Source organism: Gopherus flavomarginatus, chromosome 3 (assembly GCF_025201925.1).
Source record: "Gopherus flavomarginatus isolate rGopFla2 chromosome 3, rGopFla2.mat.asm, whole genome shotgun sequence".
Taxonomy (NCBI): Eukaryota; Metazoa; Chordata; order Testudines; family Testudinidae; genus Gopherus; species Gopherus flavomarginatus.
This window is the reverse complement of record NC_066619.1, coordinates 239,467,014-239,485,787: the sequence shown is the minus strand read 5'-3', so window position 1 is coordinate 239,485,787 and position 18,774 is coordinate 239,467,014. Positions and strand designations below refer to the sequence as shown.

General features: G+C 39.9%; 1 protein-coding gene and 1 pseudogene across 2 annotated transcripts in view; both read left to right on the top strand.

Moving 5' to 3' along the window:
* The first annotated feature begins 1,029 nt into the window (after nucleotides 1-1,029).
* SLC30A9 (solute carrier family 30 member 9) overlaps nucleotides 1,030-18,774 on the top strand; it is a 65,804-nt gene continuing 48,059 nt past the window's right edge. Inside the window, exons 1-4 of one of the 2 annotated variants that reach the window (XM_050947730.1) lie at nucleotides 1,030-1,277; nucleotides 3,787-3,945; nucleotides 9,921-9,983; nucleotides 14,019-14,118. In XM_050947730.1, coding sequence (XP_050803687.1) covers nucleotides 1,181-1,277; nucleotides 3,787-3,945; nucleotides 9,921-9,983; nucleotides 14,019-14,118 — 419 coding nt within the window. In that variant the 5' untranslated portion in view covers nucleotides 1,030-1,180. The remainder of the gene's footprint in view (nucleotides 1,278-3,786; nucleotides 3,946-9,920; nucleotides 9,984-14,018; nucleotides 14,119-18,774) is intronic. The other variant, XM_050947729.1, reaches the window with a different exon arrangement.
* LOC127046362 (myotubularin-related protein 6-like) lies at nucleotides 16,581-17,883 on the top strand (annotated as a pseudogene).

Sequence of the window (18,774 nt, the reverse complement as noted above, 5' to 3'; positions counted from 1 at the left end):
CAGGAACTCCTGACTTTGAATTCAGTCTCTGGCACTGATTTGCTCTGTGGCAGTAGGCATGTGACATAAACTTGCTGCTTCAGGTTCTTGGACTGTAAGATGGTAATATTATACTTACCTGCCATTCAGAAGATTAATTATTTAAGGTTGTGTATATCTCTGAATTATACTGTTACTGTTTGAGTATTAAAGTATGAAAAACCTACTTTACATCAACATTGACAAAACCAACTGTGTCAGCCCTATTGTAACTAGTGACTGTAATACACCAGGATATAGCAGAGAGCAATGCAACAAAAAAAGCAGTGCTCTACGACTGAAAAAAATGTTAGGGTATAAGGCTGGGTAACTGCAATAATGAGAAAAGTGTAGTCACCTTATTGTCTTAATAGTTATAGAACTAAATTTATAATGAAAATGAGGGAACATCCACTGCAGCTGCGTATCAGCCATTACTGCCAGGGGCTCTGAGCCTGACCACACACGCACCTGTTTAGTTCCATTGCCATCAGTGGGGCGCAGACCCCTTGGGAAATGTTACGTGCCTGGCAGACCCTGTTATTGACACACGAAAGGAGCAGACATGGTGTCAGCTGTTACTGGGCCTTTCCAAACCCTAACAAATTACGCTTTTTTATGTGTAAAAGTGTGTGTGAGTATTATGGGCCGCATATTACAAAGCACGGTAACTTTCTAGCCTACGAACAAAACTCCTCTCGTTCATCAATTAATTTTACGATGCTGCTCGTCGTAGGTGGTCCTGCTGCCTTTCCCACAAGCTGGCAGCGGAGACTAGCCAGGCAGGATTAGAACCTGCCACCCTCCCCCTTGCTAGGCGGCTGTGCTAACCCCTGCCTCACCCAGTCAACCGCCAGAAGTGCGTCTACTGGGCGTTCGAAGCGTGCGCGCTCACGAGAAAGGAGGCGTGTGTCCGGCCGCAGTCCGGTCCCCGGCGCAGCCTGAGCGCGCGCGCACCGTTTTACATCCGGGTCCCTCGACTCCTCCCTCTCCCGCCGCCGCCGCCGCTCTGGACGCTTGGGGGGCCGCCCCCCCCCAGCCGGCTGGCCGGCGCCGGGTGCTCCAATGAGAGCGGTTGCCTCTCCCTGCCTCGCGGAGCCAGGCGGTGCCGGCCGGAGCCCGAGTCCGGGTCCTGCGTGCGCGAGTCCGGCAGCAGGCGAGGATGATGCCGGCTCTGGCCGCCCAGAGGCGGGGATGGCGCTGCCTCAACCGGCTGTACCTGCGGTGCCCGGCGGCGCAGCTCAGCCGGGTCTGCCACGGTGAGTGGGGCTGGCGGGGAAGCCGGGCCCTCCAGCCCCCTTCCCCCGGCCGCTGCCCACCCTGCCCAGACCCGCTGATGACACAGCTCTCTAGGGCGCCTTACTCCTCCTACACGGCCACGCTTCCACACCGTCACCGCAGCCTGCCCTGGATCTGGGCGCCCCGCACTTTCCCCCTATACTGTGCGCCCTAAAGACCCCCTAATCTTAGCCCACCCTGACTGCCCCATACTCTGTTTCCAAAACCTTCTGTCTCTCCCACTCAGTGATCCATCATATTCCCACAATTTGCCAAAACCTGGTGCTCTTCAATTACAGACCCATATTCCCGTTTGTTCCTTATCCTTATCACTTCAGTGCTCCCTCTCACCAACTCAGCGGCTCCCCAAGGTCCCATCATAATATTTCATAGCCATGAGCCTCACGTTTTGTCTGTCCACTGTGCTGAAGGGAGCACCCCCAATGTTTTCTCATCTTGACCTCTGTCATTTAAAAATTGCCTGTTTGCTGTGCTGTGTTGCAAACAGCCTCTCCCACCTATTCCCTGTTGAAATTGACTGAAGTAATCAGTGTGGGATGAGGCAAAAAAATGGACAATAAAAGTACTGGATAATAAACCAGAGGAAACAGTCCTGCACTGAATTAGGTCTTTTTTGTATCTGAACGTCTATGAAAAGGAAGTAGTTGAGTAAATTACATGATGACTTCCTGTAGATCAGGTACTTAATCCTTGTGATGTTTAGGGCCACATTGGCAACTTGTGGAAACCCAATATTTTTAATAATTCATGTATATGTTTTCTTGTATGATGGGTAGAAGTTTCAGAAATTGCTTGTCCTTTGAGTTCTCTAGCAATAAAAACCTGCAGCTGGTCAGTTTTATGATTATGTGGTAGTGGGAGAAGAGCTTGTTTGGGTATGTCTACATAGCATTTTAGAATGATCCTTTCAACCCTGGTCAATAGCACTAGCTCTAAATATAGCATTTTGAACTAGCTAGTTTTTTGTGTCTGTAGAATCCATATAATTCTTTTCATGTAGCTGTTTTCTCCAGAACACATACTGTACTGCTGTTTTATATAGAAGCTGCCTAGTACTCTTGAGTAAACTTTCCAGTGTATATCACAGACAGTTTCTGAAAATAAACAGACAATAGTTTGATGCCAGAATGTAATGGCTGAATTATTTTAGTCCATTATCAAGAAGTTTCCTCTTTGAATGTGAAATGTCCCCAAAATGTAGATACATTCAAAATACAGTTGAGTTTAAAAGCATGCATTTGTCAAGTACTATAAAGTGTTTTTTCTGTAACTTCTTAATTTATTAGACATGTGGTTAGCAGAGCATATTGAACTTTGGCATGGTATTTAAAGGCCTTTTGTTATCTGAATCACTTTGACATTAATATAACTTATGTATATTTTGTGTACAGTACTTTATATTCAGATGTATCTGTTCTAGCTGTAGTGGAACATGTAAAAGGCTGTAAGGAATTATTAGGGAGCGCATGCTTTTACCAAAAGTATCTCTATGATTGTGTTGTGAGATGACTTGTGTAATAATGTAGTCCTCTGTTTAATGTCCAGTTATATGCAATGCAAGTAAGATAAGCAGTACTTGATTTTATAATTATTTCCCAAAGACATCACACCAGCTTTTTTTTTTTTTTAAAGTAGGTAGTTGCAGTTCAATAATGGATGAAGTTATATCTGCAGAGAAGATATATGCATTTGGTGTGTCGATGCTTTGCTTGCTTATGTTGCTTAACAGAAGTTGGCTGCTAATACTGATGGACCAGAACTGTGTTCAGTAAATTTGGTGTACTGTAGGACAGTCTTTTAACACTATCAATTGCCTGGTAAAGGTGGTCTTTCTGCAAACACAGAGAAAATGTTTGTGTAATATTTATGTATCACACTGTAAATCACACTTCAGTTGTGGCCTATATGTTGTGGGTTGAGATATTACACCTGAATTGCAGACATCTATTACATATTTAGTCCATTAAAATATTTGTTTTTGGGTGTGGGGGGTGGAATTAAAGGACATAACTGTTAGGATTATCTTGCTAATAGTTTTGCAGTGTATGCCATTGTCATTCTGCTGTAATATCCTCTCTGACTGCCAAGTATTTTGCTTATTATAAAGATGGTTTTGTGCCGAGGGTGATTAAAATAGGGTTTAATTGAGCAGTAAGACAATGTTAAAGTAGTTTTCTGTTAGATAACTTTAGGAGAATCTCATGTGTAGTGTTTAAAAGGACTAAGCTATTGAGAAACTCAGCAGAAAATGACAATATATTTGTGTGTTAAAATGCTTGAGGAGAAAACAGGAGAAGCTTGGGAATTTGGTGAAAGCTGTGTAGAGTTTACGAAATTTGAGCACACAGGTAAAATAGCTTTTAATAAATATTTTTGCTCAATTTCCACAACTAATCTTGGCAACTCCTCTTGACACACACTTTCTCTTTTCTTCTCAAACTGATATGTGTAAAACGTTTTTCCTCTCAGGATGGCAAGGCTCAATGAAATGTGGAAGTCTCTCTCACATACTGCCATGCAGTCGTCTGCCAGTCCAGTCACTGAGTCAAGTGAGAGTTTACACCTCTGATGGTCAGAAAAAAGGCCCTGTACCAGGCCCTGAAGGAGCTGAGCACAAACCTGGAACAGGTCTGTGTGCTTTACATTTGTTTTGTGAATGTTTGGGACCTGGTTTAAAAGGAGCAGATATCTAGAGCATTTATTCAGCAAAGGATTGTTAGTTTGCCTTATGCAATTAAAACCAGATCACAGTGTAGAATTGCATGTATTATTATGCTAAAGATGCAGAATTTGGAAATAGTCAAACCTCCCTCCGTATATCAAGACTTCTAGTGAATGAGCATGGGTAAAAACTTAGATTTCCTTTTTGTAAATAAATGATAAAATGTTGGAGGGATAGAATGGCTCAAGGGATAGATAATGGGATGCCTCTACAGTTTAGCAATCTGCCTCTGTTTAGTTACTTGTATAAAATGAGTTGGTGCTAAAGATTGAATTGGCATAAAAACTGAACATGCTGATCAGTAGTAATTCCTTCCCCTCATGCTTGAGGCAAAATGGTGAGAAAGCTTAACCTGCTGTTTAGGCTGTTGGTGTTCTGAGTATAGAGGATTTCACCCTGTAGAACTGTTAATCTGGCAATGTCCACAAGTACTAAATTATGTAACATTTAATATGGTGGAGAAGCCCACAGGCAACTTTTACTGTTGTGAAACTGGATGGCCCTGGAATTCCTACTCCAGAATTCTTCCCTACAGCTGCTTGAAGGTCTTAGTTTTATTCAGTCTTAAGCCAGATGTCTCATATTCCTGGTAGGACAGGAGCACTACCAGTTCTGAGTACTTCCATTCAAACTGGTTGTCAAGGTTTTTTCCCCCACTTTGAACTTTAGCGTCCAAAAAGTAGGGACATGCATGATCACTTTTAAGCTTAATTACCAGCTTAAATTTGGTATGCTGCCACTAGCCAGAAGTCTGTGTCTGGCACACTTCTGTTCCCCCAAAACCTTCCCTGGGGAACCCAAGACCCAAACCCCTTGGGTCTTAAAATAAGGAGAAACTAACCATCCCCCTTTTTTTATCCCCAAGACTCTCCCCTCCTTGGGTTGCCCTGAGAGGCTACACAGATCCAAACTCCTTGGATCTTAAAACAAAGAGGAATTAACCCTCCCCCTTTCTTTCCCCCCACCAATCCCTGGTGAGTTTAGACTCAATCCCTTGGATTCTGAAACAAGGAAAAATCAATCAGGTTCTTAAAAAGAAAGCTTTTAATTAAAGGAAGAAAAGGTAAAATTATCTCTGTAAAATCAAGATGGAAAATGCTTTACAGGGTACTCAGATTCATATAGACTAGAGGAACCCCCTCCACCCCCCCGCCTGAGATTCAAAGTTACAGCAAACAGAGGTAAAAATCCTTCCAGCAAAAAGACACATTTACCATTGAGAAAACAAACATAAGACTAATGCTCCTTACCTGGCTATTACTTACTATTTTGAAACATGAGAGACTGATTCAGAAAGATTTGGAGAAGTCTGGATGTACGTCTTGTCCCTCTCAGTCCCGAGAGCGAACAACGAACAAAACAAACAGCACAAACCAAGACTTCCCTCCACCAAGATTTGAAAGTATCTTGTCTCCCTATTTTTCCTCTGGTCAGGTGTCAGCCAGGTTTACTGAGCTTCTTAACCCTTTACAGGTAAAAGAGACATTAACCCTTAACCATCTGTTTATGACACTGGTGATGGCACCAAAGCTCTTCACAAAAGTCTTCTCTGTGGGGGCGGCCCAGATGAGGTGCAATGACTGCACCCTCTTCCTGGATCTAGGTGAGTGTTTACTAATGAGTAGATCAAGTCAGGAGGTCCAGTTGGTGATCCTTGTCTTATTGCACCTTGACATCACTGGGGTCTGTGTAAACAGAGAAAATTCCACTTTGACTCCTACAGGGACTATAGATTTTTATCGTAGTGACCTAGAGTCATCCTCAGGCAAAGCCTATCTTCTATAGACTGATTTCAGGCTATTCATAGCTTGATAAATCAAGTCACCCTCAAATCTTGCACCACAATCAGGGTCTGCCTTTTCCTGCTAGGCCATATGGCTACGTGTACATACATAACACTGTTTGTTTACCAGACTTTGCGTTTGCTACCTGTAGGCCTGGCTTCAGTTTGTTTATTCAACAGACAAGGACAACATGAAAACCAGTGTAACAGTCCCACCAGAAGTCAGAGCTTCTGTCGTTTGGTGGATGAAACCAGACCAGCTGCAAGTGCGAGTTTCCTTTCTCCCACTCATCCCTGACACAACCCTAATTACGGATGCATAATTCATAATATGGGGAGCACATATGGACAATCACACTACACATGCATGGTATGTGGTCCCCATGGGAGGCCAGATTGCATATAAATCTGCTGGAGATGAGGGCAGTTTTTCTAGCCTGCAACACATTTTTCTCCCTCATAAGCTCTCCTTGTGTCCAAATAATGTTGGACAATGTGACAGGGCTTTTTATGTAAACAGGGTGGAGCAAAATCTCTTCCTGTGAGTATAAAGACAGTGACTTACCTACCAGATGTGCAGAATACTCTGACAGACAATCTCAGTAGGCACTTCTCCATAGACTGTGAGTGGGAAATACACAATTCCGTCTTGACTGAAATCTTGACTGAGTGGATAACACCATCTTGGGACCTAGCCTCCTTACAATCAAGCAAGAAATTCAACTTCTATTGTTCCAGAGCAGCATTAGGTCAAGACTCCAGGGATGATGCCCTTGTGTTATGTTGGATGGACCATCTGAGGTATTCCTTTCCTACTATCCGCCTGCTACCTCAGGTTCTCGGCAAAATTCGCCATGACAGGGCCAGGGTTGTTCTCATCACACCAATCAGCCCAGGCGGTTTTGGTTTCTGGAACTTCTACAGATGTCATCGTCATCCTATCCTCTGGGATATATTCAACCCCTTTTGGATCTTTTAACTAAGGACAAGATCAGACATCCCAGCCCAGACCTTCTTAATCTCATGGCCTGGTAGTTGGATGGTCATCAGTTTTGGAATGTTCATGGTCTGAGACCATCCAAACTATCCTTAATAACAGCAGAAAAATATCCACTAGAAAATACTGTTTAGCTAAATGGAGGTGTTTCTATACGTGGCCACAACAGAATCAGCTATCACCAGAATCAGCAGGTGTCCATGTCATTTTAAACTATCTTCTATCCTTCAAAATGTCAGAGCTTTCTTTTAGTTTGCTGCCAGATGGACTTTCAGCTATCAGTGCCTTTCATCCTCCAGTGGAAGGCCACTCCATCTTTACTTATCCAATCACAATTTGATTCTTGAAAGGTCTTATTAGGACCTTCCTGACGGTGATGAAGCCCACACCACCATATGTCTTCAGCTCTTACCAGATCACCTTTTGAATCAATGGCCGCATGCTCCATGAAGGTTACCATTGCATTGGCTATGTGGGTGAGCAAACTGGGAGCACTCATGTTAAACCTATAGTATACCATATTTCATAGAGAAAAGATCTCCCTTCATCTCTGTCTGAAATTGATCCCCAAAGTTATTTTAGAGTTTCACATGAACCAGCCTCTTTGCTTACTGATATTCTTCCCAAAGCCTCCTCTTTCCAGCAAGGAAAAGAGGCTGCACTTTCTCCATTGCAAACGGATCTTGGCCTCTTCTCCGCAAAGAACAAAAGCAATCAGGAAAACACAAAGACCATTTGTCACAATAACAGAGCAATGATGAGGGCACTATATCAGCACAGAAACTCTAAGTGGATCTCTGGATACATATTTCTATGTTATCCGTTGGCACATATTTTTCCCTTGGATGGGGTGAGGGTCCACTCTGTGAGCACACAAAGAACTTCATTGGTATCTCTTTGAGAAGTACCAAGTACTGGATATTTGTAAGACCGCTACCTGGAGGTCCATCCATGTCTTTATGAAGCATTACGCTCTGGTCTAGGCTTCCTCAGCGTCTGCAGCTGTGGTGACAGCAGTGTTACAGACATCCATGCCAACTGCATCCTTGTATCCTCCACTTATTTCTGTACTGCTCACCAATCACCCATGTGTGGAATATACATTGGGACCAGTGCTTGAAGAAATGGAGGTTACTTACCTGTAATTGAGGTTCTTTGAGATGTGTAGTTCTTATTTATATTCCACTACCTGCCCTCCTTCCCTTCTGCTTCATATCCTATCTGATTCACGGTAAGAAGGAGCTGGAGGGGCATTGGTCCACTCTGCCCTTTATACCTTTAATTGTGAGAATAGGGAGAGCAACTGCTTATGTGCGGATCAACAGACACTACTTGCTATAAATCTCCTGTCTCAGGCATGTGGATCACATGTATTCACATGTGGAATACAGATAGGGACCACACATCTCCAAGAACCTCTAGTTACAAGTAAGTAATATCAATTTGTAGTGATTATCCTTAGGTAAGTCTATCAACCTTCATGAGCCTCCATTTCCCTATTAGTAAAAAATGGGATATTTTCCTACCTGACTGGGAATTCTGAAGATTAATTTATTAATGTTTAAAGGGCATCTGAACCTCTGTCCACCCAAAGATCAGCAGTTCTGAATTCTAATACTCCATTCTTTTCTTATTGGCTCATTGTGTTTTTTGTCATGTCTCCAGAGAAGGGTAATATATTTTAAAAGGGTACTTAATGCTGTCTGAACAGTCAAACATAAATCTTGACATTTGATGTGTAATTATTTTTTTCCTATGAAAGTTTATGGCATAACCTTTCATTAAATAATGTCACTCAGATACGTTTTTGAAGAGGAACAAACTTTTCTGTACAATAGAGGGTGACTTCTGGCAAACTCTGGAAGCAAATATGCCAGACAATCTTGTCTGTGCATATGAAGAATGATAGTTTGTCAATGCCCATTGTTTTTAAGTATGATAAGAAATGAACAGCAAAGAGTATCTTATTTATTTTGAACCTTTTTTAAACATTGCTGTTCTTCAAGCTATCCAGAGAGCAGCTAACACTTTTCAACAGGAAGAAAAGGGCTGAGTTACTTTTAGGCTTTTCCAAGCTCACTTGCTGCAAGATTTGTGCAAATACATTAGAAACTGTTTTGTGTGTTTTTCTTACTGTTACCTTGGTCTTTCCAAAAAAATATACTCAGACCATGTTAGACCTTCTTGGTAGTTCCTGTCATATTTAATGGAATACTTTCTTGACTTAAAAGTAGTTGTGTAGCCAAAGCTTTAAGAATATTTGACTTTTGAATAATTCAAATCAGATGTTAAGTCAGGAGCTTCTCATTAGGCAACATAAACCTACTTGAAGAATCCTAAAGGTCTTCTGAGTTTTCCAAATTGCTTCAGTTTCAATGAAATTAGTTTTAATTTTGCTAATAACAGCAGATGTGTGGCAAACATCCAGTGCTAGAGTACTAAACACAATGTTGGATCTGTTATTGGAATCATAAGGATTTTATTCTGATACAGTGAGTTTAGATGATGATTTTCAAAATAAATATTCAGACATGCATTTGAACTATCTGATAACATTTCAAATGCCAAATGCAAGCTAATATACTTCTGTTGTCCAGTTTCAACAGAAGTTCATGACACAAGAAAATCTATGGATTTTGATTTTTCGTAAGCTATTGTGTTCTTCAAAATCTTAACTCTTTTTTGTTTAAAATGTTTCCAGGTCTTCAGATGGTTTTTAATTTGTAAACCAAAGCATTTGTGATATTTTCTGCAGACAGAAAATAAACAGTTTTAGACTTCATTATCTTAATGGGGTAGTAACTGCAAACCTCAATTCTTACTACTTACAAGGTAAAATTTTGCATTAAGTTTGTCCACAACTATAAAGATACAGCTGAAAACATTTTGATTCGTGACCATTTTTGGATAACCTACAATACAGTGACAACCCTAGCAACTTTGTTTAATATCAAATTTCAACTTTCAGTGGTAGTAATGTAGTAATATAATATAGTAATATAACTTTATGCAATTTTCTCTTGGCCTGTTAACAATAGTCTTTTATTTTATTTAATTATTGTTTACATGTATCAGCAGTGAGTGTTTTTTATTTTTTACAGCACGGGATACCGGCAGTGCAGGCCAAAAACCACTTTTATTGCAGGAGCCAATCCAAGTAAAAGGTAAACATGTATGTTATGTTGCAGTGGTACAGTTGTTAGGCAGTGGTGTTTCCTTTTAAGGTATCTTTCCGACTTTAGAAGTTATAAGACTTGGAGGAAATCATCTTTGAACATTAGGAGGCCCATGAGTCAGTAGGAAGTGTGTAAGGTAGTTCGTGTCTTGGGCTTACTTACATACACATTTATGGGAAAACACTCACATATCAACTTTCCATTTGGTGTCTGTTTATTTTAGAGAATGTCTTCTGAACATAGTACTACTCAGAGATGGAGTGAATAATTAGAAATAGTGTTGCTGCCAGAAGTGTGGCTTTAACTACCACTTTAAGCTGATAAATCTATGGATCAGATGATGAACTATGATTTATCTCCCTTCATCCAGTCTAGTATCTCAGCCTGTCTTTCATCTCTTCATGAATGTCCAGTCAACATCTTAAACTGAACGTGGCCAAAACTGAGATTTTTGATTGCTTCCCCCACTCCTAGCCTCAAACCCACCTTTCTCCCCTTTCTCTTATAATGAAAAACATTTAAGAATGTTGCAGCTAAAACACCTTGACTTGTCATTCTGACCATATCAGCCCCTTTATTCCAGGGGTTCCCTCTTCACACCTGCTTTCTTGTCTTTATCTCTAAGACCTGCCATTAGTTAATCCCAGCCTACCTAGCTGATATAAATTATTGTCATGTTGACTGCTGCCTTATCTCCACCAATACTCCTCGCCATTGCTACTTACTGGTCATCTTCCTTAACCACCTCTGTGCTTTTAATCACCTCATGCATGGGGAAAAGCTTCCTGATTAAAATCTGAATTGTTGCTACTTAAAGGATTTAAAGGAATATAAAGACTTGCCTCTGCTCCACTACCTACAAAACTCAGGCTGTTGATCCTGGCTAGACAGGTGATATTGCCTATTCCTCCTCTCTCCTCTTCTGCTTCCTTACTCTAAGCCCAATTAACCCTCACTTCTCCCCTCTTCCCCCATCTATAGTACATGTAATTAACAAAGCTGTGTCAATTCTTCACTCGACTCATTTGCTTGTATGTTCTTGTCAAGGGTTTTTCCCCGCTTTGAACTTCAGCGTCCAAAAAGTGGGGACCTGCATGATCACTTTTAAGCTTAATTACTAGCTTAAATCTGGTACTCTGCCACCAGCCAAAAATATAGTGTTTGGCACACTTCTCCCCCCTCCTTTCCCCCCCAGACTTTCCCCTCCCTGGGTTGCCTTGGGAAGTTACACAGATCCAAACTCCTTGGATCTTAAAACAAAGAGGAATTAACCATTCCCTTCCTTTTCCCCCCACCAATCCCTGGTGAGTTTATACTCAATCCCTTGGATTCTGAAACAAGGAAAAATCAATCAGGTTCTTAAAAAGAAAATTTTTACCTTTTCTTTCTTTAATTAAAAGCTGTCTCTGTAAAATCAGGATGGAAAATGCTTACAAGGTACTTAGATTCATATAGCCTAGAGGGACTCTTCCCCCACCAGCCTGAGATTCAAAGTTGCAGCAAACAGAGGTAAAAATCCTTCCAGCAAAAGACACATTTACAAGTTAAGAAAAGAAACATAAGACTAATCCGCCTTGCCTGGCTATACTTACAGTTTTGAAACATGAAAGACTGGGTGTACATCTGGTCCCTCTTAGCCCCAAGAGCGAACAACGAACAAAACAAACAACACAGAGAGACTTCCCTCCACCAAGATTTGAAAGTATCTTGTCCTCCCATTGGTCCTCTGGTCAGGTGTCAGCCAGGTTCACTGAGCTTCTTAACCCTTTACAGATAAAAGAGACATTAACCCTTAACCATCTGTTTATGACAGTTCTGTTCACATCCTCTAACCTTTATCAGTTTGGGCCTATTGTTGCTAAGGAAAGGTTTGTTTTGTATAGAGATTGCTTTACAGTGAGTTAGCTAACAAATCCACAACCTTTTCCTAGTGAAGGTGCATTCTTTGTGTCTTTAAATTGTAAGTCCATCAGCGCGAGGATTCCCTCTTTTGTATTTTGTATGATGCTCAGCTCAGTGCTCTGTATAGGCGTTTAGGCACAATTGTATCCAAGGCCTTGGCTACGCTCGCGCTTTACAGTGCTGCAACTTTCTCGCTCAGGGGTGTGAAAAAAACACTCCCCTGAGCGCTGCAAGATACAGCACTGTAAAGCGCCAGTGTAAACAGTGCCCCAGCGCTGCAAGCTAATCCCCATGAGGAGATGGAGTACGTGCAGCGCTGGGAGAGCTCTCTCCCAGCGCTGGCGCTGCGACCACACTCACACTTCAAAGCACTGCCGCTGCAGCGCTCCCACGGCAGCGCTTTGAAGTTTCGAGTGTAGCCAAGCCCCTAAATATTTACTATTACAAATAGTAATGAAATATCAAAGCACTGAAAACTCTTAAAGGGAACACTCTTCACTGTAAAATTTGTGTGATATTTGGGTTATATTTTAAAGAATTAATTTTTTTATTACATTTCTATGGAAACTTAAAACTGACATTATTTTTCAAATTTGTCTTTTATTTTATAATATTGAGTGGATACTTTGTGAACTGTTGCTAATCTATATCCCAAGATATGAAAGTTAATAAACTTGCTCAAGGGTTTATTTAAAGAAAAACAATTAAAGCATGCAAGAGCCATTTTCTCTATTTGACAATTGTTCTCTTCCATTCCACTGCCCAAGCAACTCTGTGTTAGTGACCATTAGATCCAAAGATTACTCTGGAGTAGATCATGATGCAGCACATACTATTAGATGCTGAAAATTTACTTTAAAACGGTGTTGTAGATTAAACAACCCACTGGATGCCATAAAAACACCAGAATTTTTGTAAATAAATGCTGAAATTTGTAATGCCTGTGGGTTACTCAGTGTCAGCTGAAACCTTTTGCTTCAAAGCTTCCAGAAATTAAACCAGAAAGAAGGCACACATGTTAACATTGAGGATAGTTAACCATTGAAACAAGTTACCAAGAAATGTGGTGGATTTTTAATCACTTGTTGACTTTAAATCAGGACTAGTTATCTTTTAGAAAGATATACTATAGCTCCAACAAAAGTTTTGGGCTTAATGCAGGAATTACTGGGTGAAGACTTAAGGCCTCTGTTATGGAGGAGGCCAGACTAGAATCTTATAGGTCTCTTCTGGCCTTAATCTGTGAATTGTAAATTTTCAAAGATCTCTGTTCTCCTTTAATACACCTAATATCCTTCATCAACTGTAACTATTCTTTAATGGCAACCTGCCTAACATATTAACAGAAGTAAACTTAATAGTGATTTTAAAAGTACAAATCGCTGTAAGGATGTTATACTTGGGTGACAAGCAGCCAAGAATGGCATAACTGAAAATAAGATACATTTGCATTTAAAATTGTATGTGTTCTCATGGTCTCCTGCTTGTGCATCAAATTCTGAAAAGATTATAGTAGAATCTCCTAGGTAGATACTACAAATAAATAAGGAATGTGCTCTTTTAACTGTTCTGCAGTCTACAAAGCACAGTATGGCAATTTGAAGAGAGAGAACTCTGGAAAGTACTAGGAGGAGTATTTAAAAAATAAGGAAGTGGAGGTTACAGTCTGTTTTAGTTCTGAAAAGATCTGTAGCAATAGCAAAATAATTAACTACTGAGATTAGAAAATAATTTGCTAAGTCTTTGGCCACCAGTGACTGAGTAGAACATGGTTTATATCTGCTTTTTTTTCTTGCCAGAATAGAAATTTTTATTATATTAAATGACAAAATTAAATTAGTCTCTTCTTAACAATGTTTATTTCCAATCTGTCCAGAAAATTATTAATTTTTCTATCCAAGTACCTTCCTCTTTTACTTCTCTCATTAAATATCTTTATCCCAGAATCCCTGGCAGGAAGGAAGGATTTGCTTGTCTCCATTTAAATGGGGTAAATTCACGATTTCCTATGATTTCACAGAGGGCTAAATTGTCTTTCAGGACCTATACTGAAGCATGCTGTATATGACTTTTAATTGCACTTAATAATACTTGCGATTTTTTTTTTTTTTTTTTTTTTAGTTAAAGCGGTTCTTAAAAAGAGAGAGTATGGACCAAAATACACACAAAATAATTTCATCACTGGTGTCAGAGCAATAAATGAGTTCTGTCTTAAATCCAGGTACAGTAGTTTAAGTGAGTTAAAGTATAATTGTCTATTTATTTTTGACTTGTTCGTATGTGTTTCAGAAGTGAAGGATGGCTTAGCACCGTGGGACGCTAATCCTGATTGAAATATCTAGGTGCTGCTCCAATATACACAATAAATTGTAGACTGACTGAGCTGACGCTTCATTTGAAAATGACTAAGCTTCAAGCTAATTGTAATCACGGTGGCTGATGGATTCAAACTCTTTCCTACCCTTTCAAAGGGGCATTGTAATAGTTTAATATATATACTTTTAAAACAAAATGAACTTCATTTAAGTTCTCTTTCCAACACCTATATCCTTCCTCTTCTCTCGAGTGCTGACTCTGCATGCCAAGAAGTGCAAATCCTATTAGTCCCTGATGAGAAAATGCTGTCTCTGGAACAGCCAGCTTTTCACAGAGGGCACAGGCAACCTTGTAACAGTAGTTAGAAACCGTGCAAATCTCTAAAATATGAAAGCCCACTTAGAAGCCATAGGAAGCTTCATGTTAAACTTTAAGTACTTTAGTATTATATCTGTTTACAAATGCTTGTTATATTTTGCCAAATTAAGACTTAACTCTCACTATAATCCTGACTTAATCGTATGTATCAGTCTGGACCATGGTTGTTGTTACTTTACTTAACTCTCTTTAGTGTCTATCATCCACTTAAACAATACAGTTCAAATATGTGATCTCATTTATAAAATCTGTTTGACCTCTATTAAATAAATTGTTTGCAGCGGTGCTGCTGATGTTGCCATGTTTGCCCCAGGATACAAAAGACAAAGGTAGGTGAGGCAATATCTTTTATTGGACCAACTTCTGTTGGTGGAAAGAACAAGGTTTCGAGCATCACAGAGCTCTTCCTCAGGTCTGGAGAACGTAACCTGAGTGTCTTGAGCCAAATACAAAGTGTGACATATTGTTTAAGCAGAAGGGTTTCATGCATAGGCGATCACCGTTCTGCTTAACAATATGTCTCACATTGTCTTTAGCTCTGACACTCTGGGTACCTTCTCCAAACCTGAGGAAGAGTACTGTAATGCTCAAAACCTTATCCCTTCCACCAACAAAAGTTGGCTGAATAAAAGATATTACCTCACCAGCCATGACTCTCTCTTTATTAAATATGAAAGTTTGGTGACTTTTATAGCAGAATTAAAAAATTGTAACTATTTCTGCTCTGGGTCTTACTTATCACCCTAGTATCTTAGTTCAGCCAAAGGTCTTAATTAAGTGAAATCAGTTTATCATAACTTATTTTCTCTATAGGCAGATTAATTTGAAAATCTATTTGTTGGCTTTTACATAGAAAGTTCTGGACAGAAATAATGGGACCATAGGTTAGTTACTGTGATCAAACCAAATGATTTCCTATTTTATATATAAACATCTTCTATAATCGAGTGTCTTGATTCAGACAGTGGAGGAAGTTACTAGGGAGACAGCCATTTTAAACTTGATTCTGACTAACAGAAAGGAATTAGTTGTGAATCTGAAGGTGGAAGGCAGTTTGGGTGAAAGTGATCGTGAAATAGAGTTCATGACTCTAAGGAAAGGAAGGAGTGAGAGCAGCAGAATAAGGACAATGGACTTTTTTAAAATGCAGACCTTAACAAACTCAGAGAACTAATAGGTAAGGTCCTACAGTAAGAAAATGTAAGGGGAATAAGCAGTTCAGAAAAGCTGGCAGTTTCTAGAAGAGACGCAATAATAAAGTCACAAAAGAAAACTATCCCGAAGTGAAGGAAAGATAAGAAGAATAGTAAGAGGCCAATTTGGTGGCATGAGGAGCTCTTTAATGACCTAAAAATAAAAAAGGAATATATAGAAAGTGGAATCATGGACCAATTCTAAACTGTGAGTACAAAAGGATAGCACAAGCATGTAGAAATCAGAGCAAAATCAGGCTAAGAAACAAAATTAGTTACACCGAGCAAGGGACACAAAAGGCATAAGGAGAGGTTCTATAAATACATTAGGAGCAAGAGAAAGACAAAGGAAAGCATAGGTCTACTGCTTAAGTGAAGAAAGAGATCTGCTAATGGACTGTACCAAGAAGGCTGTGGTGTTGAATGCCTATTTTGCTTCAGTCTTCTCTAAAAAAGTTAATTGTGACCAGAATCTTAACATAGTTTATATTAACAAAAAGGGGAAAGGGAACACAAGCCAGAATAGGGAAAGAACAGGTTAGTTAATATTAGGTATGTTTAGATACATTTAAGTTGTCAGGGCTGGATGAAATTGTTTTAGGTAGTTCCTGAAATACATCTCAGAACTGTTAGCAATTATCTTTGGGACCTCATGCGTCCCCCATGAGTTATTAGAGGACTAGAGAAGGGAAAATGTAATACCTACCTTTAAAAAGGGGAACAAAGAGGACCTGGGGAATTATAGACAAAGCAGCCTAATTTTGGTATCTGGAAAGATACTGGAACAAATGATTAAATAATCAGTTTTTATAAGCACCTAGAGGAGAATAGGTTGATAAGTAGCTCTAAATTTAGACGCAAAGGAAGATTCCCAGTGTTATATTATCACAGAGATAAAGAGGCTGCCATTTGCAGATGCAGGCAACCTCTCTCAAGTTTCAGTGCCAGGTGTCTGGAGGATGAAAAAATGCTGAATGCAATCTGTATAGCCAACCCTGCTCATCACGACGTGTGTCATGGACACTCAACTGAAGCTTAATGCAATGGCAAACAGAGCAACAGGTAAAGAGTATGAAAATGAATACAACTATGCTAATATTAGATTCCGGTTTGTTGGAATTGAAAACATTCCTGTATGAGATCCAGCCTGCAGAAACTTTTAGAAGTCAGTGGTACAAAAGCTTTGTCTATCAACAATTTCTTGTCTGGTTTGGAGAACTCTAGCTGACTCTGTCATATCAAAGCTGTGTTGGATGCTGCTGTCTTCTTAGCCAAAGCAACAGCAGTTGAAAATGCAACTGTGCCAGTTCATTGCTCTGATGGCTGGGACAGGACTTCCCAAATTTTGTTCAATTGGCTTGCTTGTTGGATTTGTTTTATAGAACAATATAAGGCTTCATGGTTTTGATGGAGATGAACTGGCTCTCTTTTGAACACACATTTTCTGACTGATGTGATCAATTGGATGGTGACCCAAAGGAAATCGCTCTAGTTTTCACTCAGTTTTTTAGAAGGTGTGTGGCATCTCACAGAGCAGTTTCCACGAGCCTTTGAATACAGTGAAGCCTTCCTCCTTCAGAGCCATGAACATGTCCAGTCATGCCAGTTTGGAAACTTCCTTGGAAACTGCCAAAAAGAGCTAGAAGAACTAAAATTGAAAGACAGCTTATTCCTTATGGCCATTCCTTCTGGACAAACAAAAGAAGCATCTAAATCCTCTACAATCCAGATTTTTCCAAGAAACTTGCCCTCTTGGAGTCTAACACAGTGTCCTTCAATTATAAATTTTGGAGAAATATGTACCGTCAGTTTGACTGAACTGTGAACCCCAGGCAATCTGTATTTAATTTCATCATGACCATGAATGAACAAAATAAACAATTGGAGAAAGACTTTAAAGAACTGGAAGCTAAAATGAAACTGAGAAACAGGCGACTAGAAGAACTCCTCACTAAGGAACAATTGCAGTCTGTCCATCCTGCTTCACAGCACTTAAAACTTCTCCGTGCTTTAAGAAGGAGCAGCCTCTGTTACCTATGAATGACTCCATTTGAACTATAGAGGGCAGCAACACAGCAGACAGTTGCTACAGTGAATAAAAAGTAGTAGCCAATATGGATATGTCAAGAACAAATCATGCCAGAACCTAATTTCCTCCTTTGACAGGGTTACTGGGCTTGTGGATAGCAGTCAATATGATATATCTTGATTTTTAGTAGTGCTTTTGACATTGTCCCACATGACATTCTCATAAACAAACTGAATTACTATAAAGTGCATAACTTGTTGAAAAGCCATACTCAAAGAGCAGTTATCAATGATTTGCTGTTGCACTGTGAGAATGTATCTATTGGGGGTCCTAGGGCTCTCTCTTGTGTCTGGTACTATTCAGTATTTTTGTTCATGACTTGAATAATGGAGTGGACAGTATGTTTATAATATTTATGGAAGACATCAAGCTGAGAGGAGTTGCAAGCACTTTGGACAGGGGATTAGAGTTCAAAAGAACCTTGACAAATTGGAGAATTGGTCTGAAATTGAAAACAAAATTCAAATAAAGATAGATGCAAAATACTACACTTTGGAAGGAAAAATCAAATGCAAAATGGGGAATAACTGGCTATACAGTAGTACTGCAGAAAATAATTGGGGGTGTTATAGTGGATCACAAATAGTATATTATCCAGCAGTGTGATGCGATTATAAAAAAGTCAAATATAATTCTGGGATGTATTAACAGGAGTATCATACGTAAGGCACAGGAGGAAATTTGTTCTGATCTACTTGGCACTCAGCTAGAGTATTGTCCGGTTTTGGGTGTTACACTTTAAGAAAGATGTGGACAAATTGGAGAGAGCCCAGAGGAGAACAAAAAAAAATGATAAATTGTATAGAAAACCTGACCTCGGAGGGAAGATTAAAAAAACTGGGCATGTTTCATCTTGACAGAAGACAACGGAGGGGGCACCTGATAAGTGTTCAGATATGTG